Source organism: Meriones unguiculatus, chromosome 6 (genome assembly GCF_030254825.1).
Source record: "Meriones unguiculatus strain TT.TT164.6M chromosome 6, Bangor_MerUng_6.1, whole genome shotgun sequence".
NCBI classification, from domain to species: Eukaryota; Metazoa; Chordata; class Mammalia; order Rodentia; family Muridae; genus Meriones; species Meriones unguiculatus.
Window position 1 is genome coordinate 48316273 of NC_083354.1, and position 21417 is coordinate 48337689.

Genomic DNA, 21417 nt, shown 5'->3' on the forward strand with positions numbered 1-21417 from the left:
TTGCAAGATGAAAGCATGGGCCCTTTTAACAGGTTATTGAGGGATTGAAGGTAAGAGGGGTCAAGCATTGACCCGACATGGTTCTGAGAGTGTACATTCATGGAGCCAGCGCTGGCTGGCTCAGGGGCAGAGGCTAGGGTCCATCATCTAGGTTCTAGCCAGCTGCCCTTCTAGGCCTGCCCCTTAGGCCTTGCTGTTTTCTACCCGGTTCACTGAAGGACTTTGGTACAGGAAGGCACTAGGAACCAGACACAAAATTTTAAAAGGAGTTGAGCGGCCCCTGCTGGGTAGAAAGGGACATTGACTCTGGAAACTGTTGCGAACATAGTTTTTCTTTTCTTTTCTTTTTTCTCTTCCTTCCTTCCTTCCTTCCTTCCTTCCTTCCTTCCTTCCTTCCTTCCTTCCTTCCTTCCTTCCTTCCTTCCTTCCTTCCTTCCTTCCTTCCTTCTTTCTTTCTTGGTGCAATTATATTATTTTGATAATTAAGACAGGAATAGCTAATGTTTCATGTATCTAAGATCTCCTAATAACAATTCTCTCAGTTCTGTCTCCATTCTAGAAATAAGAAAAACATGAAATTCTGAGAATTGTGTTGGGATTTTCCAGGGCACTGATGTGGCCTTTGGAAAGGATATGTTTTGAGATGTGACAGTCTGGTTTGGAAGGCACTTAGTATTTGAGAGACCTACATAAGTCTTTTAACCTGCAACAAGCTAACTCTAACTTGGAGTGGCATTAAATTTTAAGCTGCCATCTCCTGTTCAAAGGACAGTGACATCCAGCTAAAGAGAGAAGGCAGGGCTGGACATCCTGAGCCATGGAAGCGTTCCAGCAATCCCAGCTGTCACTGTTATGATACCATGAAGGGGTGTGTCTAAGTTGGGCCTGGGATGAGGGGCAGCTCCTGGAGTCAGGCTGTCTCTCGGGGAGGTTGTATCTGCAGGCCTATGTCTGGCTCAGAGAATGCAGTCCTGGGTTATAAAGACCCAGAACTGCATGTGGGTCTCTTTAGAACCATTCAGCCCCAATCCAGGGTTCTCACCGCAGGAAATCTGTGCAGTAGGCAAGCCTGGACAAGTCTACCTGAAAGAGCTATCCCAAACTCCTATACTACACCTTCACCTTGCTAGTGCAGGTCACCATCATCTTTTTCAGAGTAAAGCCCTTTTAAATTGTTTTTGTACTTCCTGTCTTACTGAAATCCATCCACGGAGGGTGACTTATATTTAAATAAACAAACAATTAAAAAACCAAACCAAAATGATCAAGCAGTCCCCCAGCTCTGATTAAACCTTTCAAAGACCCAGGAAATGTTGAGAAGCCTTTTGTCCACCCAGGCCCTTTGCTTATGATACCAATTCCACTTTGAGGCTTTCTGGTGTCTCTGCTCTGTAGTCAGTATTCACCTCCCTTCATATCCACTGACCACTTGCCTCCTATGTCAGGTGTTGGTATAGAAACTCAGGACAGGTGCAAGAAAGGTCACATTTTCTTTAAAGCAAATGGAATCTATTGAGGTCTACTGTGCTGTTCCTCAGCAATAGGCCTTTCCCTGTGTTTTCATCCATTCTCTAGCCACGGAGTGCCTCTGTATGCTTGCTGCCAAAGCTATCCAGCTCTTGTCCTTTGGGGGCTGTGTTTATCCTGTCTCCGGGGGATGGCTGGGAGAGCCAATAATTGACAATTCACAGCAGTATATCTATCCCCAGAGTGAGAGCGTGATGCCATATAGTCCAAGGTCCTCGCAGGATTAGGCTGAGGCTCTGAGCTGAAAGCATTTCCTGCCCAGCTCTCCCTGCTCTGCCTCACTCCATCTGCACCTGCCTCCCACATGCCAGGACTAAAGGCATGCACAACCATTGCCCAACCATGGATTCTTTAAAAAGAATAATTTTATGAGTGTCTTACATTGTGAATATGCACCTAATGTATGCAGAGGCCAGAAGAGGACAAGGGAACCTCTAGAACTGGAATTACAGGTGTGAGCTAGTATGTGGATGCCAGGAACCGAACTCAAGTCCTCTGCAAGAGCAGCAAGTGCTCATAACCACTTGAGCCATCTATCCAGCCTCAACAAATTCTTAGATAGAGCACTGACTACTGGCTCCAGTGTTTTATATTTGAAGGGGCTCCGAGCTATGGGATGCCATTATCATTCTGAGTAAAAGAAGTACTCCATTCACACAGAGACCCTCAACGGTGGCACGAAGGCAACAGCCGCAGACAGGGGGCAGAGGTAAAAAAGCTAACTCAGATTATGAGCACACACCACCATGCCCAATTTCTATGTGAGTTCTAGGGATCAAACTTATGACTAGGCCATCCCCTAATTCCTTAGAGATAACTTTTAAATCTGTACATTTCTGTAAGGTCTGAAAATAGCCTGGGAATCCTAGGAATGCCGTCATTGGTGACTGGGGTATCTGCTTGGGGCACCTACCAGCTAGCCCCACTCAGAATGCTTCTCAGGCGTGGGGCTACAAGTCTGTGGTTCTCTTCATGTCTGGTTTCCTCTCTCCTGCTATTTTCAACTACCTGTGCCAGAGGACACATGTAAGTGGTTGGGAAGCACTAAACTTTACAGAAGCAAAGCTGGGGCTCAGGGCAAATGTTTAATCAACTGTGTTCAAACACGAGTGAGTGAATGGCAGTCCGCATAGTCTGCATTCCTCAGAAGCCTCAGTCTCTCATTCAGAATGTTTTCACGCCGCTCTTTGTTGCTAAAAAACCAAGTGGGTTATGTTTTTGAGTGTTGATTTATTACTAAAGATCTGAATTCGGAGACAGAGAGGAAACATGTTTTATCTACATATTTTTTTTTGTAAACTCCGTCCATGGGAAAGGAGGCCAGCATCAGTTTCCAGTGGGCGGGACGTTCTCATGGAGGCACTGTAAGGCCAGGTCCGTCCACTTCATCTCCTGTTCTTTCACAGACTCCGTGGTGCCACCATTGTCTTGCTCAGGCTCGGGAAGCTCGCTCTGGAAGGGAAGAACACCCGCAACAATCGTCAGGAAATCAATTTCCTTTCTATGTGTGTTTGAGATGGGTCTGAGCCCAAGCTCCCTATGTCATCGTGAACACTGTTTCTGCCCTGCTGGGGATTGAGCCTGGGCCCTATGCATGCTACACTAACACTCTACCACCAAGCCACACCATTATTAGCCCATCACCCCGAACTCTATCCTGCCTTTCTCCCAGGAGCTGGAATTTCAGGTGTGGACCTGTTCTTGAGGTTACTTCTGAAAACACAGGGAATTAGGAATTAAAGCCTGTGAGGTCCTAAGAACATCTAGCATAGCTGATATGCATATTCTAAAGGGTCTAAGTAAACAGATGTGTGGAAAATACCAAAGGTTCTGTTCAGTGTGTCTTGCTTCCCCTTTCAGCATGGGATGCTGGGCACTGTGACTCTGATTTTCTTATAAAATGGCAGTGGGGCAGAAGGCTGAAGGGCAGAGACTAGAGCCCTAGACTTATTCAGGTGAGGTAATGCAAACCCTTGGGGCCTTTGTTTCCACTATTACAAATGGGAGAAAAATTTAGCTTTTCTCATTTCTCAGACTATGGTAAAGATAGAGCACATTTGGATCCATGCTTGGCCCTCACTAGTATTATGAGTAGCTGACTAGAGCCAATGCTGAGCTCTTTTGAAAGTGCTTTAAAGGCAAATCAGATTTGCTGGTGTATTAAGGAATAAAAAATGCTGCACTCAAAATGCCTATGTGACAATGTGGGCTGGCTGAGGGACATGGACAATCTTCCCACAGGGGAGATCGCCCCCTGGTGGGAAAACACAGTAAAGACCAGCTCACACTCCAATAGCCATTTTCTTACAGTGATAAGCCATGAGGCCACAATGGACACAATCTGGTATCTTTCCCTGACATATGTGAATTTGTAACTGCTCTGCTCCAGAGTCCACTGGTACCATGTTACACTTTGTGTTAACAGACCTCTGCTTCAAATGCAGTTAGGATTTCCCACTTTATTTATACTACATGGAGGTATTTTTACAATTGTGTTCACCATATAGTAAATGGTATTTAGCTACAATATGCATAACATATTTGAATTGGGCCTAGTTAAATGGTTCAGCAGGAAAAGGCACTCGGTGCTAAGGCTGATGACCTGAGTTCTTCATGTGTGTCAGGGCACACAGATAAGCCCAAGAAAACCCAAATGTGTTTGCATCACATGCATTTACTTTACAAATGTAAAAGGAGAGTCAACATTCCATGTACAGATCCAGAGAACTGTCATTCTTTCGTCAGTTTAGCAAGCTGACCTTAACAACTATCTGCAGGTCACGGAGAATAAACGGGCCCTTGGTTAACAAGTGCTTAATTCAGAGGTAGGACACTGCTTTAATTTCATTTCCTCTAAGGGTGCGCTAGGCTTCCCAGAAGATGTATCCTTTGCTTGGTGATGATTAATTCTTAGGACGAACACCACTGTGTAAAACTGCACAGAACATGCCCGCCTGACACAAACTGCCATAGGCTCAACATTCATGGGAGACATACTTCCCCATCAGCTGCAGTTCTTTGCAGCGACTCCTGCCAAGCGGCAGAGTCTATCCCTGACTGTGCATTTGGATCGGCCATTGACTTGCTCTCGACAGCAGAATGCAGCTGGAGGGCAGTCCTGGCCCTGAGCTCTAAAGCTCTGGGCTTCCTTCTGATACTGCTGTTGAAGCTGAGGCCGAGGTCCCAGGAGAGGCTGCTGGGTGATGTTTGCCAAGTCCTAGTCATCCTACCTCCTGGAAACATCCTGTGAACTGCCAGACACCTGAACCCCCTGCACCCCTCAGCTCCAGCTAGTCTGCTAGCTGACAGCTTGGCACCAGCAAGCCCAGCATTAGCTGGTTGAACTGGTGTGGAACAGAACTCCCAGGACAATTAGTTATGCAGCAAAAGTTAACTGATACACACATTCCTTGAGAATCACAACACTGGACCAGCAACAGGACCAGGCTGCCACCAGAAAGTCAGCAGAGGAATATCCCTCTTCCTCATTCCCTGCCACATAAAGGGTCTTTAAATCTTGGTGTGCAGAGTTTAGCAAGTCACCACACTTTTCTTGGTCTGTTCTGACTTTTCTTCCTTGTCTAGGTTGCCGCACTGCAGTAGCCTATTTGGGGTGCCCCGCCCCTTTCTCCTATCAGGCTGTCTCCATCAGTACTGCAAACCCACCTTCTGAAAGACAAAGCTGAGCGTGGCAGCTTTGCTCTGCAGACCTTTCATCCCTAGATCCCCAGAGAGGGAGGCCTAAGCAGGGCACAAACAGCTCAACAACTCTGCCGAACTTTCTGCCTCCTTATACCTGCAGATCTCCAGGGAGACCGGGAATGTTAAGCACACAGGATTGTCTTTCCAATGGGAAGGGTGGAAAACATGATCTTTTATCCAGAAAGCTGAGCACTGGAAGTGATTAATTGACTGGTGATCTGTCTTATTTGTTGGGCCAGGCCATAGCAGGCTCCTTCAGCCAGGACCAGAGGCGGCTGGTAATCTAAATGACTCTTACAGCTAGAGTCTCCCCGAGCTCCCACTACCAGAACCAGAGACACCTAATAGTCTACATGACTCTTCCATCATCTGCATAGCTAGAGGCTCCCCCAAGCAATTACTATAAATGTAATTGCTGCCCAAAGCTTCACCATCTTCCAACATGTCTCAAAACCCTGGGCCTGTTACTCTCTTCTCTGCTGCAGCAACCCTGTCTAGCACCGTTTAACTTCTGGCTGTTTCTTAAGCATTCTATCTTCTCCGAGGCAGCATGCCAGGCCTACAACCACTTTCTACTTGCTACTCGTTCCCCCTGCGTGGTACTGTAATTAGTGACTTGATGCTTCTCTTGATCCCTGACCCCAAACAGGAACTTTATCTCATGCTCAAATAATCATAGGGCACACAGTAGACTTTGGAGAAGTGATCGTTGGGTGGATGTATGGATGTAGGAAAGATTACAGATTTTGAGTTTTGTAGACTGAACCATGACGTCTGACTTACTAGGTACTAGACTTGGGGCAAGCGTGTCTCTCTGATCCTACCCCTTTCCTGCCAGATGGAGACAACACTACCTCTACATTACAGACAATGCAAGCCTTAACTTCAGTCTAGGGCTTAAAATTGGTAATAAATGGCAGCTATAATTCCTTTTTCTTATTATATTGTCCTGAACTTGAACTAAGCCATGACTTGAACTGAGCTGACTATCAACTGAAGGCAGTACCACTTCTTCCTCTTGAATGACAGTGTAGGTGAGCTAAGTATTTTCTTTCCTTGCAGAACAGCAGTGGCAGGCAATGCTCCTGGAAGTCATACTGTGTTAACTGCTCTTCTAGAGCACGTGGCACACTGTGCAGAGAAAAGTCCCCAGTCTCTGTTTTCCTTGTCCTTTGTTAGGCCTCTGTAACATCAGTTAGAGTTAAAAACCAAACAAAAAACTATCTACCTAAGCAGAAGTGGGGGTTACTTATTACATAAGGCTCAACAATCGCCTTTCAAGGGTGTTTCCCGGAGATCAGCAGAGAAAACGGTATACCAAGAGCTCGTATGTCTAAGGTCAGAAAAGAAAAGCTAGGTAGCCTCTAAGCACTCCTGGAAGCTGGCCTAGATGTGTGCCAGTGTTCCAGAAAAGCCAACAGAGGGCCAGAGAGCTGGCTCAGTGGTTGAGAGCTCTTACTGCCTTTGCAGAGGACACAGTTTGGTTTTCAGCGCTCACTTTGGGTGGCGCACAACTGCCTTTAACTCCAGCTCCAAGGGACGCAACACCTTCTTCTGGCTTCTGAGGGCAGCTGCACTTACATGTTGCCTGACCCTACCTCAGACCCCACATAACCAGACAGAAATAAATCTTAAGGGTGTGTGGGAGGGGGGTGGCTCAGTGGTAAGATCACCTAGTGCTTTTCTAGAGGACTCAAATTCGGTTCCCAGCGCCTATGTCTGGTGACTCCTAACCACCTATAACCCAGGCTCCAGGGGATTTGATGCCCTCTTCTGTTTCCCTCCCACCTGCACATGGGTGGCAGACACTCTGACACACCTATACATACACACAAATAAAAACAAAACAAAAAACCAAAGACTGACAAGCCAGCAGGGAAGTAAGGCCCTTGCTCCTCTGTGCCCGATGCACTGAACTCACATTTGGCTCACTGCTGGCTTTGGGGCAGTACCACAATGTGGTGCCAACAATCTGGCCTCCAGCCTGGGTATGACCTCTTAACTAAGCTGGTTACACCAGCCAGTTCTGTGAAAAGATGAAACAGCTGCTTTCCAGAGGCTTCTGGATTTAGGGGGTGCCACGGCTTGGATTTCCGGGCCCTAGCCCATTGTCCTGAGCTTGAATCACGACCTACCAGTGGAATCGCGACATCCTCGTACGGCAGCTTGTCTTCCCGCCAAGCGTCATCAATCAAATCTAAGATCCTTCCGTCTCGCTGTACCTCACTGTCCATTTCCTGTAGCTTTGATCTTGTCTGGTCTGTAAGCCAAAGAGGTCATTTTTAACATGAGAGAACAGTATAATTCAGTACCTGGATTCCCCATACTTTTAGCTTGAAACGGTTTTGTTGTTGTTTTGGTTCTCAACACCACCCTAGGAGAGGCCATCTTACATGGGTCAGGTGACAACATAAAGACGACAGTTCTTTTCTCTCCTCAGCTGACAGATGCTTGATTGTGTATTTATGTGTGGAAGTCAAAGGAAAACTTGGGGTAACTGGTCCTCTACATCCACCAGGTGGGTCCCAGAGACAGAACTCAGGTTGACAGGCTTGGTGCCAGTGCCTTTATGTCACTGAGCATCTTGCTGAATCTCTTCAGAGCCTGGTCCAAGTGCTCAGGATGCTTGCCTAGCTCCCTCCATCATTCCTCATGTTTCTCAGACAGTTTACAGTTACAACCTAATTCAAAAGACTGGTCCCTATGGAGTACTCGTGGTTTCCAGCTTCCAAGTTTGTTTCTTATCACAAACACAGCCTATTGTGTTCCCTGCCACAAAGTGGCGACCCAAAGCAAGGTCTTGAAGCTATTAGCACCAGTGGCTCCCTCTCTCTCTTTCTTCTTCTTCATATTTTAATGTGCCCTAGGCATAAAACAGCTTTGGCCACCAAGCCAGGCATCAAGCTAGGATGACCAAAGGACTGCCATCTGCTCTGCCCCTGACTGATAGAAGAATATTACCACCAGCAAGGTGTCTCTGCCCATTGCCAGGAGACATCAGTGGCTCTCTCAGGGACGCTTCCATTTCTGAGGGAAGGTAGGCTCATGCAAGAAACAACCGCTGGCAGTGGGGCCTAACTTCATCATACAGGTCTGTGCTTATCTCCAACAATATAAAGGCAGGCTAGCACTGTCTATCTAGTCTGGAGGTGGGGAAGGGCTTTCACTTTCAAAAATGAATCAAGAGGGGCCTGGGAGGTGGCTCAGTGGTTGAAGTGTTTGCTGTGCAAGCAAAAAGACCTGAATTCAGACTGCTAGCACCCACAGAAAAAGCCTAGCACAATGGCACACACTTGCCAGAGCAGGTAGTCTAGTTGAATCGGAAAGCTCCAGTGAAAGATTCAAAGTGGAAGGCACCGATGTTGGCCTCTGGTGTCTACACCCACCCTCAACTCCACCAGCAAGCACAAATCTCCACCAGCACCATGGCCTACACTCGGCTCTCCCCCACCATACTTACAGGTTTTCCTTAGATTTAACTGGACCCTAGCCAGTGGATAATGCAAAGCTAGCTGAAGGATCCCATTTGCAGAAATGTATGACGAGTCCTTCCTGCCAGTTCTAGTCACACTTAAGGAGTTCGGCAAGGGTTTTCCTCCTTTCCTGTCCCGCCTTTGTTTTCGTAGCTGTGCCTTGGGCTACATCTCATACTTTCCTTGGCTGATTTTCCCAGGCCTAAACAGACTGAACCTTTTTCTAATACGCTCTGACTTCCCTCCAGCATTTGTGGGCTTCCTGTCCTTGAATGCTTGCTATGGAACAAGGTAGGTAAGCTTTGTGACTGACCGGAAGGGTACTACTATCTTTAGTGGTAATGCAATGATTTCCAATTTTTCCACAAGTTGGCCTCAATTATTTTGTAACGTGCCCCTCTTCTACATGGTAACAACCTGACATGCTTTTCACACATCCTCTGTACTTCATCACTAATGCTTGGCTGTCCTTCCAAACACAAATGGGAGGTCTTTGGGTCTGTATCTATTTTCCTGAGTCAGAAGCTCAGATGCTCTCCCTCTTACGTGAACAAAAAGCAAGCACAAGCAAGGCCCAGTCCACAGCCACTGAGCCAAACTTTTCTCACACAGCATACCCTCTCCGGGTTTCTTTTTTATTTTTTAGACACACACTATTCTCTTTCTATGCACCCGGCCCCCATACCAGATGATACAAAACTCTCAGTTCTCAGGATGTCTCCTTTAGACCCCAGACTGAGTACAGTTCCAAGAGCCCATTCGCTTCACCAGCCCCCTAGATCTCTGGGCACAAAAATGTGACAAAAGGAGGGGAGCTTGTCAACCTGTTCAGACATCTCTTTCCAGATATTAGACGCGTACGTCCCATGAGACTTACGCACGTTTTACGCATTTCCAAAACCACAGCGTTGTTGTAAGTGTATTTCTAAGCTAAACGCACAAAGCCTAAACTAAAAGTGGCCCTCGAAGGCCACCATCCCGAGTCACCACACGCAAAGCCTCCCGCTAACTCCGCTTCCGGCTCGAGGGCCGCAGACGCCATACGCGGAAGTGCAAGGGGGAGGTGGAGCGTCGCCGAGCGGGCTCCCGGCCCCTCGTAGCGGCGTGCAGTAAGGAGGTGGCCCTGAAGGTCGGTTGAGAGCCCCGACCTGCACCTTGGGATTCACCGGAGGCCCGAAGCCGCGGGCGAGCGCTCGGCCACCCTCCGAAACCCGGGGCGCGGGTGCGAGGAAAACCCTTACCCACACCGCGTGCAACGGCTTCTTCCCGGCCCCGCCCTTCCCGCGGGTCACGTGACTCGAGGCGCCCTCCCGTCTCCTCCCCCCGCCCCCCGCACGTGGGTGAGTCAATCCTCTGACGTCGTGGGTGGGGAGAGGCCCGGGCGAACGTCCATTTGTCGTGAGGCGCGCGCGCGCCCCCGGCCCGAGGAACGGCGGGCAGGCCCGGGGGCGCGGCCTGGCGGGGGCGCGCTCCGTAACTGACTGCGCGCCCGGGAGACGGGCGAGCCGCCGCTCGTCGTCGTGCGGTCGCGGCCCTGGCCACCGAGGTGCCGCTCGCCTCCAGGCCGCATGGCCCGCGGCTGCTGCCCGCCGCTCCCCGCCCGCCACCGGGCCCTGCCTCCCGCGGCTTCCGGAGCGCCGTGCATCTGGGTCTCGCCGCCGCCTCCTTGAGCGGCTCGGGGCCGGCCGGCCAGGTGCTGCAGCCTCGGCGGTGGCGTGCAGGAGGGCAGGCTGCGGGCTGCGGGCTGCGGGCTGCGGGCTGCGGGCTGCCCCGGCTCCCGGGGAGGGACTTCAGCGTTAGCAGCGCCGCGGGGAGCCCTCAGGGTTCCCTGGTGATGTTTGTCGGAGGGGTGCAGAGACGTGGAGGGGACCCCTGATGCAGGGGACTTGCAGATGGCTTCCTGCTTTCAAGTCTAGCGTAGCAAACGAGGTTGATAGGGTGACAGTTTTGAGACGGCATTTCCACAACGCTTTAATCGCGGAGACACTCGACAGCGAATCCGGGCTGCAGATTAGGGTTTCTGCCCTTCACAAAATCGTGGAGTTGGTGCATTCTGATGTCACATACGAGTTTTCATTTATGGACTGTACACTTAATGCCCAAAGTGCCCACCCCTAAACCCCGGCTAACGCCCAGTCTCCCAAAACTTACTGTGTAACCTGGATGGCAGGGAAACTAACAAGGTAGACCCGGCTGGCCTCCTACTCAGAGACAGGCCTGCCTCTGCCTCCTGGGTTAAGGAACTGCACCTCTTCGCCTGTCTTTCTGAGCTCTCTTGAGGCCAGTTTAGATTTTTAAAGTTTAGTAAAGCAGGGTAGGTGTTCTTTGTACAGTCCCTCGAATACCTGCATTTAGTTTTAATCTTGCATTTAGTTTGCAGTTTGTATGTAAGTCAAGGATCAGTGACTGAATTATCTTCAGCTTTTTACACTTACTCTTAAAGGTTGTAGTTTAATGATACGAGAAGAGGGATTTTCTTAATTGGAATGCAGCGCCATCTTTAGACATTTTTTTTTTCTCGTGCTCCTGTCCTGTGAAACTAAAATGGGTTTGAGATTTATAAATTCAGACACAGCCGTTTAAAATGTGTGCACACTAAAGTTTAAAAACGATAAAAAACGATACAGCGTTTATGCTGATGCTGCTTCCTCCCTTGCGGAGGTAGAGGACCCTTACTCAGGCCTTCCTGCTCTCATGTACTGTTGTAGTGGCTGACAATGACATATTAGTCTACACTGTCATAGCTAGCGTAGCTAAGGTGCTCCCCATGCCAAAGGCTATATTTGCTTTTCTCAGTTTTACAAAACCACAGTACTATTTTTCAGCTGTTTTTAAAATTTTATTTATTTGTTTATACAGTATCCTGCCTGCATGTGTGCAAGCAGGCCAGGAGAGGGCACCAGATCTCATTATAGATGCCTATGAGCCACCATGTGGTGGCTGGGAATTGAACTCAGGACCTTTGGAAGCACAGACAGTGTGCTCTTAACCTCTCAGCCATCTCTCCAGCCCCTCACAGTACTATTTTTGTAGTACAGATTTATTAGAAATATACAATGTCAGTATCCAGTGGGATCAGATTTCTTCAGCTACCTATGTGTGTTTGTAATACCTTGTTTGGGCCAAAATCCTGCAGTGAACTGTGAGTTGCATTTGGTTGCTAGGCCTTTAAATTCTCTAATCGGTAGCAGTTTCTTACCATTTCAAACTTAGCTCATTGTATGTATTTTTGTATATATGCCTCCACTTCCTCTATGACCTCTCTTCCTCTGGCTCCATCTTACATTACACTGTTCAGTGTGGTAGTCATCAGCCAGCTGTGCTATTTTAAATGAGATAAAAGTTTGGTTCCCCAGTTGCATTAGCCACATTTGAAACACCCAGCAGTCACAGATTGCTTAGTAGCTAGTGTTTGAGTAATGCAGACAAAATGTTTCCGTAACATACTATGGAAACAGAAAGTTTTGTTGAAATACAGTGATGTATTGAAATACAGTATTAGATTCAGCCTTGATTTTTGATGGGAGGTGTAAGAAAAATGTCATAGGTATTATATTATGAAAATTCTCCTTTGTATTCATTATCAGGGCAATGTCTGAGTCGTCCCATTTGAGATGTTACAGTTGAGCTGTGTGGCAGTTCCCATGCTGTCAGCTCAGTTGACCCACCACTGCCCAAGAGCCTTTTGGTTAATAGGGAGACCCGTCATGGCTAATAGAGCCTGGGTCTATTACTGCATGACAGCTACAGAGTGGTGGCATCTCATTGTGTCACGTGTTTAGTGCTGCGTTTCTGGCGCTCTTAGAACATGCCTTTCCCAGCTATCTGACTATCCTGAAATAGGGTTCATATAGGAATGGCAAGAGAGATGCTTAATTCTGTTCCTTCCTTTTCAGACTACATCAATGAATTGGTGGCCTAGCAACCTCCAAAGGTAACCTGAGGGCTTTACCTTTAAAACAAACAGGTAGACTTGAATGTGTTTAATCAATCTATGGCCTAGCAACCTCCAGAGGTAACCTGAGGGCTTTACCTTTAAAACGAACAAACAAATACACCAGTAGGCTTTAGTGTGTTTAAATTCTTTGAATATATTACAGATTTTTTTGGTACCCCAAATTGTTATAACCAGTGGGAACCCTTCAAGACCCATAGTTATGATAATTTCCTCCTAGTTTTGCTGTAACTGGGTTTTATGTAGTCCAGGCTGGCCTGGAACTTGCAATATAACTAAGAATGGTCTTAAACTTAAGATCTTCCTGCCTCAACCTCCCAAGATTTTAGGTATGAGCCACCATATCCAGCTTCTTTTCCTTTTTATTAAATATAAGACACTCTCATAATCCTTATAAAACAACGTAAATCGAGGCGTACCTGTAGAAGGTTATCGTTATCCCTCTCTCCTCCACCCTGATTATTTCCCCTCCTTAAAGTTAGTATTTCTCAGTTTGTTCTTTAGTAAATGAGTACCCAAAGGCAAACATACTTTCTTTTCACTCTTTTATACCCTGCTGTTTTACTCCATAGAAGCATGTGGTGAGTGTTCCTTCTTCAGCTGCATAGTGTTCCCTTTGTGAACGAGTGTATAGTGAGTTTCCTACTTTATAAATAAGCATTATGCATCTCATTTTGTATTTTTCCAGTGAGCAAGACAGAGCATTTCCTTTCTGTTCACTGACTGTTCCTATCTCTTACCCATTTTTCTATAGCTATCTTTTTTTAAAATATCTTTTTTTTTTTTAATATCTTTGGTAATTAACCTTTTCGTGGTAAACTATTTCTCACTTAAAAGTATTTCCACGAGGAGATAAGCTCATATGTCTTTTAGCTGCTGTAATTTTTCTTTCTGATTTTAGTCACAGTTTGGATAGACTTTGTAAAGTTTTATCTTTATTTTTAAAAATTTCTCTAGCTTACTGGCCTCTACCTTTAAAGGGGAGCTTTTTGGGAAACAGGGAAGTGATGATGGTTCTTGGAAGAGCCCCAGCTTATCAGTGCAGTGTGTCGTCACAGTCATTAGAGTGACTGCACCCTTGTTAGGCATGCCCCTTCTCTTAGCCTCACATGGTTATACATTTACTCATAGTTTTTTTTTTTTTTTTTCCCCTTTCTTTTGTGTTCCATTTTGTAGTGTGTGGTTAGGTGTAAATTCTGGGTATTTTTCCTTACCTTGTAAAGGGAAAAGGTTAAATTAGAGGCATAAGGTGCCTTCTGTCCCTTATGTCCCAATATGCTAATGAATTTCAAAGATTTGCCACGATCAGATCTCTTATTTTTGTTTTTTCATCCTTGTATACCTAAAAGTGGCTGTTTTCTGCTCCCAGGACCTGCTGATAAAACCCGCGTCCCCGTAAGTCATCTAGCTCCAGATTTGAGTGACTGAAAACCACCTTCAAAGGCTATTGTGGTTACTGAATTCTGCCTGTTGGCTGGCTGGCGGCCCCGTGTTAGCATTTGATGTCAGTGTTAAGGAGTGGCAGATGATTAGTTTTTACTTAAATCTGTATTGAATATTAGGAACACAGAATACTCAGCTACACAGTCTGTGTCCCATGGCACCATCAAAGAGGAAACAGTTGATTTCTGGAGTAAATGAAGAAGCCATGCTGGTTAGGGACAGAATCTTTGTGTGGCTGTGAGAAACTGAAGACACCAAATATCTCCAGGAAATCAGAGTCCTCCCAGTTTATCTGATCAGAGAATGGAAACCGGTGCATGTGGTGGGACCCTAGTAGAAGGTGGTGTTAAAGACGCACACCTCTCTTTAGCAGGCTTTTTTTTTTGTTTTTTTTTGGCATGTTGTTGGTCTTCTGTGCCTGTTTTACACTAGAATTCCTTTGTCTCACTCAGTTCTAGGATTTCAGTTTTGGTCCAGTGGTTTTTCTTACACCTGAATGGTTTTATCACAGTACTGCTGCCACCTAGTAGCCACGAGGAGATATGCTACGTTCCCCCTCCCCCTCCCTCTCCCTCGCACTGAAAAGATCCTGTTAATCAAAGGAAAGCAGAGCGATATAGAAGATGGCACATTGCTTGGGACTGGAGGATCACTACCTGGATCTGAACTTAAGGAATATAACCTATAGCTTTCCACGTAATTCCCCCTGTCTGCTTAAAGTTATAGAAACTTCTTTTATGAGGGTACAGAAGATAGAAAATATAAGAAGCAGGTAGATAAGGTGAACATTCACTAAAGTTTAGTATCTATTACGCACATTGCTAGTTATTAAATAATGGCGTACATAAATGCCCACAAGTTATATATTAAGTAGATCAGTGTATAAGAATAACATGACTTTAAAGAGATGCAATGTTAGTAGGAATAATTTGGAGAAATGATTATAGAGAAAGATGAAATAAAGACCTTGGCAGTTAGTGTTTATACCCTTCATTTTACAGATGGAAAAACCACCAGGACACATAGCTGGTTGGTTGCTGGGCAGAATTGTTTTCTGGGCCTCTGTCTAGTGCACTCTGCTGCCTCCCAGTTCTGGAGCAGAGCAAAGGCTGGGTCCGGGGCACTGTGATTTGATTCTTACTGTTGTTTGGAAGAAAGTGGTGTAAAATGTGGGATCCTCTCCTTTAGGGTTTTACTTTGGTCATGGTGACATATATCAGGAACACTAGCTGGAGGAAAGATCCCTCAGCCACAGCGTGCATGAGGAGCCCACAGTTGTTGTTAGGATGTGTAGAAACAGGCGCAGACACAGCGCACTCATTGTACTTTCCCAGTCTTGTCATCCTTGTCTTCTGCTCCTATACTCATGGCCAGGGGATGCTGAACATTTTTGTTTCTTTTTTAGTCCCACACTGGGCTATTCCTTGGTAAGGAGCATGTCTTTTACAACTATCTAGAGAGCTGTTGGTATAGCACTGCATTATTTGTTAAATAAAGGAATCTACTTCTCAGAAATACAACTTTTGGAAAAGCTTTAGTACATAGGGACTGAATCTCTACAACCTAATCTTTGGCTTTATTTATAATTCAGGGTTGAAACTTGGAAAGCTTAAGTTTCTTTTTTTAAATTTATTTATTTTTTATATTAATCACAGGTTATTTACTTTGTATCCCAGCCGTAGCCCCCTCCCACATTCCCTCTCAACCCCACCTTCCCTTCCTCATCTCCCTGCCCCTTTCCAAGTCCACTAATAGGGGAAGATGTCCTCCCCTTCCATCTTTTCCTTTTTTTTTTTTTAAATTTATTTTATGTGTATGAGAGTTTTGCTTGCCTGCTTCTCTGTGTACCATGTGATCCCCTGGAACTAAATTTATGGATAGTTATGAGCCACCATGTGGATGCTGGGAATCAAACCTGGGTGCTCTCTAAGAACAAGTGTTCTTAACCATTCAGCTTTCTCTCCAGCCCAATAGGGAACTTTCTTCAGTATGAAGGATGGTCTGCCAAGAAACGTTTTGAGGATTTATGAAGAAAAACTCACAACACTTCTGAGTTTAAGGGTCTTCATGGTGTTAATCTCTTTTTTTTTTTTTTTTCAGGCAGTCTGTTCTGTATTCTCTCTCTTTGAGGTCCTTCTTGGAAGTCCTGTAGCTGTGACCAGTTGCAGGGGAGATGGTTTCCCAAGGCATGCAGCAGCAGTGCCATATTGAAATACTGGTCTCAGCTGTGGACCTCAGAGATGAGTAACATTGGCTTTCTGTCCCTGAGGAACCAGTGGTCTAGAAAGAAGGAGAAATGAGCAAACCCTTAATTTTCAAATGTTATGTAATTTGGGAAGAAGAGTTGGGGAAATATGTCAAAGAGAAGGAATTTTTAAGTGTTGTCGACCCTGTGCTTACCCCTCAGGGGACAGTGTATGATGCAGGAAACCTTCTCGGTCTTATAGAATGAGTGAGCTCTGTGACTGACCTGGAAGTTTATTTTTTTAATTAAATTTATTTTTATTTTGTGTACATTGGTGTTTTGACTGCATGTATGTCTGTGTGAGGGTGTCAGATCGTCACGTAGTTAGAGACAGCTGTAAGTTGCTATGTGGGTGCTAGGAATTGAACCCAGGTCCTCTGGAAGAATAGCCAGTGCTCTCAAACACTGAGCCAGCTCTCTAGCCCCAAGCTTAATTTTTTTCATTTTTATTTTTTTATATTAATTGCAGTTTATTTGTTTTTTTTATCCCTTCTCCAAGTCCATTGATAGGGGAGGTCCTCCTTCCCTTCCATCTAACCCTAGCTTATCAGGTCTTATCAAGACTAGCTGCTTCCTCTGTGGCCTGGCCAGGCTGTTCCCCCCTCACGGGGAGTTAAATTTTTTTTTTTTTAAGATTTATTTTGTTTTATGAATATGGACATTTTGCCTGGCTGTAAGTATGTTCACCATGTTTATGCCTGATGCCTGCAGAGGTCAGAAGAGGGTGTTGGAGCCCTTGGAACTGGAGCTACAATTGTAAACAGCCATGTGAGCGCTGAGAACCGAACACAGGTCTTTCACAAGAGCAATAAATGCTCTTGACCATTGAGCCATCTCTCTACCCCTAGCCTGGGAGTTTAACCTCTTTATAATGGCTTTTGTTCTTAAAAAACAAGAAGCCCATTCTTAAAACAACAACAACAAAAGTCCCGATGCCATGTTAGTGAAAAACTATGCTTTCCTTTCATCAGTGGTCCTAGTTTATTCCTCTCATTTTTTAAAGGGGTTGGTATAATGTCCCTTGACAGAAAATGCTTTCCACTCTCATATTTTTTGAGAACTAGTCATAAAGGGCCTGGAAGGATGGCTTAGCAGTTAAGAGCATGCACTGTTGTGGAAGAGGATCAGAATTTGGTTCTGGTAGCTCCAATGTATCTGTCTTCCAAGGGCACCTGAATGCATGTGCACATACCCATGCTTAAACACAGTTAAAAAATAAGTCTTGATTACAACAAAAGAAAGAAAGCCACGCCTGGTGGCAGACACCTTTAATCCTTTCACTCAGAAGGCAGAGGCAGGTAGACCTCTCTCTTGAGTTCAAGGCCAGCCTGGTCTACATCATGCATAGCTGGTTCTAGGTCAGCCAGGACTACAGTATAAGACCCTGATTCAAAAATTAAGTTAAACAATAAATAAAATGACCTAGAGGAATGAGGGGTTTCACTGATTTTGTAGGATAATTTCAGCAGCAGTTAGGATTTTGTTTGCTTTTAGAACGTATTTGGTGCTGGCCTTTCTAAATGATAGTCCTTTCTTCTAGCGCCATCTCAAGCTGCTCTGCTTTCACTCACATTACGTTGGAATATTGGAATTCAGAACAGTGACTTTTCTCTCTTTCTTTTCTTTTCCCCCCAGTTGCCAGGGTAGAGAGGATCTGGCAATGGAGGCCTTGTTGGAAGGAATACAAAATCGGGGGCATAGTGGGTAAGTTTGCTTTTGACTGAGTTTCTCCTTGCAGCTGAAAAACTTAGATGGGTTCTGTTAAGCTGAAGCTAAGCTGAGCCACGGCACATTTGTGGACGGCATCCCTCTAACATCATTTATCTCCTCTTAGCAGTACCTGGGTGGGCTCTTGGCTTCTGTCTGAGCTTGGGTTTTCTTTTGCAACTCAGAAGGGTGTCAGTGGGTTGAGAGCTGTGAGGTAGGCTGCACTGTGTTCCCAGAAACAGTTGGAAGAAATAATTGCAATAGATCTTGCTCAAGGATGACTCTTTTTTGAAACAGCTCTTTTTCATTATCTTTTTTTCTGCACAATTCTGTTTGCTACCAAGGCTGTTCATTTTGGCTGAAAGAGATATGACATAGGCTTGCCTGGGTTCTCCCAAAAACATCCCGAAAATATTCCAGAAGATGTGGTTAGTAGTTGTGAAAATCTCACTTCGAAAGGTGGATGTAAAACACCCATCTGTGTTTCACCAGGTGACCTTGGCTTTAGGCTCCTCACTAGAGGAAGGCACAATATTCTGTGGCGTAAGCAGTCAGAGTATGGCCTCATAAAAAGCAAAGGCTCGGGCATCCCAGGCGTTGCTTCTGTTATGTTTAGGTTCTTCAGATAGGTTTAGTCTGTGGTATTTTTATCTGTGAAAGATGAGAAACCACTCAGGCATAAGTTGTGTTTGGTCTGTTGGTGTTTATAGGGGATTTTTGACATCTTGTGAAGCAGAGCTGCAAGAGCTCATGAAACAGATCGATATAATGGTGGCTCATAAGAAATCTGAGTGGGAGGGGCAGACGCACGCTTTGGAGACTTGTTTGGACATCCGAGATCGGGAGCTGAAGGCTCTGAGGAATCAGCTGGACATGAAGCATAAAGAGGTAGAGTGGCTGCCTCACTCTTCTTGTTATTTGAAATTATGTATAGTTCCATATGCCCACATTCATGCAGCCCCACGCTCCAGTAACCTTGATTCACGCTTCTGTTTGGTAGTTTAATCTTTCATATTACACATGGTTCTTAAGTGTTTATTTAAAAAAAAAAAAGCATTTGTTTACCAAATTAGTTTTTTGTTTTGTTTTTTTTTTTAGCCCTAGTTGTCCTGGAATTAGCTCTGTAAACCAGGCTGCCTCTGCTTCCTGATTACTGGGATTAAAGGCGTCCACTACCACTGCCCAGCCTTATTCTAATTCTTATGGTTTCTTTTAGAAGAAAATGTATTATGAAAGTGTATGAATATTAGTATTTATTCAAGGACTGTTTTAGTTTGGACACGTGCATATTTTATTTAGGAAGATATCAAGAGGGGACTGAGTTATGGCTTTGTTGGTTAAGTGTTTGCTGTGCACATGTTACAAGGCCCCAAGTTGGTATTGCCAGAGCTCATGTAATGCACCAAGCATGGCAGTATACATCTGGAATCCTGGCACACAAAAAAATGGAAGAAGGATTGTTACATAATCTTTGCATGACTTTCATCATATTACATGTCCATATTAATATCAGATTTATAGAAGTTGGTTTTGGCTTCACTTGAAGGTTAGGTGAAAACAAAGGTGGGGTGTGGGGGTGTGGTTTAGCTGTGGAGTGCTTGCTTACTACACTGGAAGTCCTAGGTTCGTTTTCCAGAATCATTCCGCATTCTTCCCCCTTCCCCCTACCCCCAATATACAAACTGGCAAGCAGAATTGAGCCCTTGCTTTTTAACAGTTTACCTCTTGTCAAGAGTTAAATAAAGGCTGGGAAAGCAGTTCAGTGATGGAGCGTCCTGGCCTTACAGTCCTTCAGCACTGTAATCGAAGTTAAGGAAACCCATTTCCAAAGCACCTTAGTTTAAAATTAACGAAGAAGGAAGGTAAATTCTTTTGCATTCCTACTATCCACTAATATTGGCAGTGTTGAGGGGAGGTTTAAGAATATTTGCTGATTTATTCTTACAATTTAGCTGATGTGGTAGAAGAAGGAGAGTGAATACTGGCAGGGAAGCAGGAAGTGTTGCAGGTGGAAGCCTTGTCTCTACATTTTCATACAAATTAGTCTGGAAGAACGAGAGCCGCAGGCAGAGGCTAACTCCAGACCTCATTCTCACCTGCCAGCTTGCCTACATGGAATTTGCCCTCATCAAGGCCAATGAGTTGACTGCTATGACTGGTATGCTGCCAGAACTGGCAACACAAAATTGTGATTTGGTTGATGATACTGTGTACATGTGTGAAATTTTCAAAGAATTAAATAAATCTCCCAGTAGTTGGCCATTTGCAAACAGTACTTTAGTACTATTGGCTGCATCAAATTTAGATTTTTGTAAATGGTCTTTGGTAATCTGGAGTTTATTTAAAAGTTTAGGCAGCTCTTTTAAGAACAAAACTTACACAAAGATAGGGAAGGTGATTAGAAAGCACACCAAATGATAGTTACATTGAATTTAAAAAAACATAACACAAAACACACCACCAACAATTTGGTGGGGCTGGAGAAATAGGTCAGTGATTACGAGCACTGACTGCTCTTTTAGAGGGCCCAGGTCGGATTCCGAACACCCATGTCTGTAATTCCAGTCCCAGGAGATCTGACACCTTCCTCTGGTCTCCATAGGCACCAGGCATGCATGTGGTACACAGATACATGTAGGCAAAACACCCCCACACACCTAAGAATAAATAAATAAACAAACAAACAAATAAATAAATAAATACATGGCCATTTGAGGAGACCCATGTTCCTTTTTTTGGGGAGCTACTCCGGCTTCTCCTTTGCTTTCTGGGGACAAGACAGAAGCAGTTATGCTCATTAAGTTAAGTGAGAACTGTTTCCTGGTTTAGAACACCACTGTATATATTGATATTAGGTTGTTTATTTTGTTAAAAGACATAAAAGAAACTCACATTTTTTGATTGTGAGACTATTAGCTCATTTTGAGGCTAAGTTTGACCTCACTCCTCTGGTTTAGTTTCAATACCAAAAGCATTATTACCATTACTTAATTGCTTCAGAGAGAAATTGGGTTGAATGGAAGGTTCCCAAGTAATTATTTTAAGATCACAAGTTTGGCACAGGATATGCAGGGAATTTAGAATTAGAGATGTCAGTTAACTTGCTGCTTCCTTGGTTAGTTTGTTGGGAGGTTAGTTTCTTGTTTATGTATTTCTTTCAAACACCAATAATGGGCGATGATGGTTCAGTGGATAAAGTGCTTGCTGTACAAGCATGTGGATGAGAGTGCAGGTCCCCTGAACCCACTTAAATCCCAGGTGGGGATGGTAGCCCTCTAGCTCTTGGAAGGCAAAGATGAGATCTTTGGATCATGCTGGCTAGCTGGACGAAGCTGTATGGCAGACTGGGTTCAACTGAGAGACCC

At 45.1% G+C, this 21417-nt stretch overlaps 2 protein-coding genes and 1 non-coding gene across 15 annotated transcripts in view; 1 reads left to right on the plus strand and 2 right to left on the minus strand.

The window, feature by feature from the left end:
* Nucleotides 1-2737: 2737 nt before the first annotated feature.
* Anapc13 (anaphase promoting complex subunit 13) lies at nucleotides 2738-10050 on the minus strand. 4 transcript variants are annotated; one of them, XM_021653245.2, is made up of 3 exons: nucleotides 9944-10050; nucleotides 7365-7489; nucleotides 2738-2979 (listed from the first exon to the last, which is right to left on the minus strand). In XM_021653245.2, the coding sequence occupies exons 2-3, from the start codon at nucleotides 7461-7463 to the stop codon at nucleotides 2854-2856; spliced, it is 225 nt and encodes a 74-aa protein (XP_021508920.2). In that variant the 5' UTR covers nucleotides 7464-7489; nucleotides 9944-10050; the 3' UTR covers nucleotides 2738-2853. The 4 variants fall into 4 exon arrangements, with proteins under 4 accessions (XP_021508920.2, XP_021508923.2, XP_021508922.2 ...); XM_021653248.2 differs by having other exon boundaries at nucleotides 9857-9975; XM_021653247.2 differs by lacking the exon at nucleotides 9944-10050 and adding an exon at nucleotides 9584-9735.
* On the minus strand, nucleotides 8084-8226 carry LOC132654955 (small nucleolar RNA SNORA48). The gene has a single exon (XR_009592556.1). It is a non-coding gene; the product is annotated as a small nucleolar RNA SNORA48 (small nucleolar RNA).
* Cep63 (centrosomal protein 63) overlaps nucleotides 9907-21417 on the plus strand; it is a 43133-nt gene continuing 31622 nt past the window's right edge. For 2 of the 10 annotated variants that reach the window (XM_060385419.1, XM_060385423.1), the window contains exons 1-4: nucleotides 10098-10395; nucleotides 12599-12636; nucleotides 17981-18049; nucleotides 18763-18940. In XM_060385419.1, the coding sequence (XP_060241402.1) occupies nucleotides 12608-12636; nucleotides 17981-18049; nucleotides 18763-18940 (276 nt within the window). In that variant the 5' untranslated portion in view covers nucleotides 10098-10395; nucleotides 12599-12607. Of the gene's footprint in view, nucleotides 10043-10090; nucleotides 10396-12598; nucleotides 12637-17980; nucleotides 18050-18762; nucleotides 18941-21417 lie in introns of those variants that run through there. The other 8 variants (XM_060385421.1, XM_060385427.1, XM_060385425.1 and 5 more) reach the window with 8 other exon arrangements.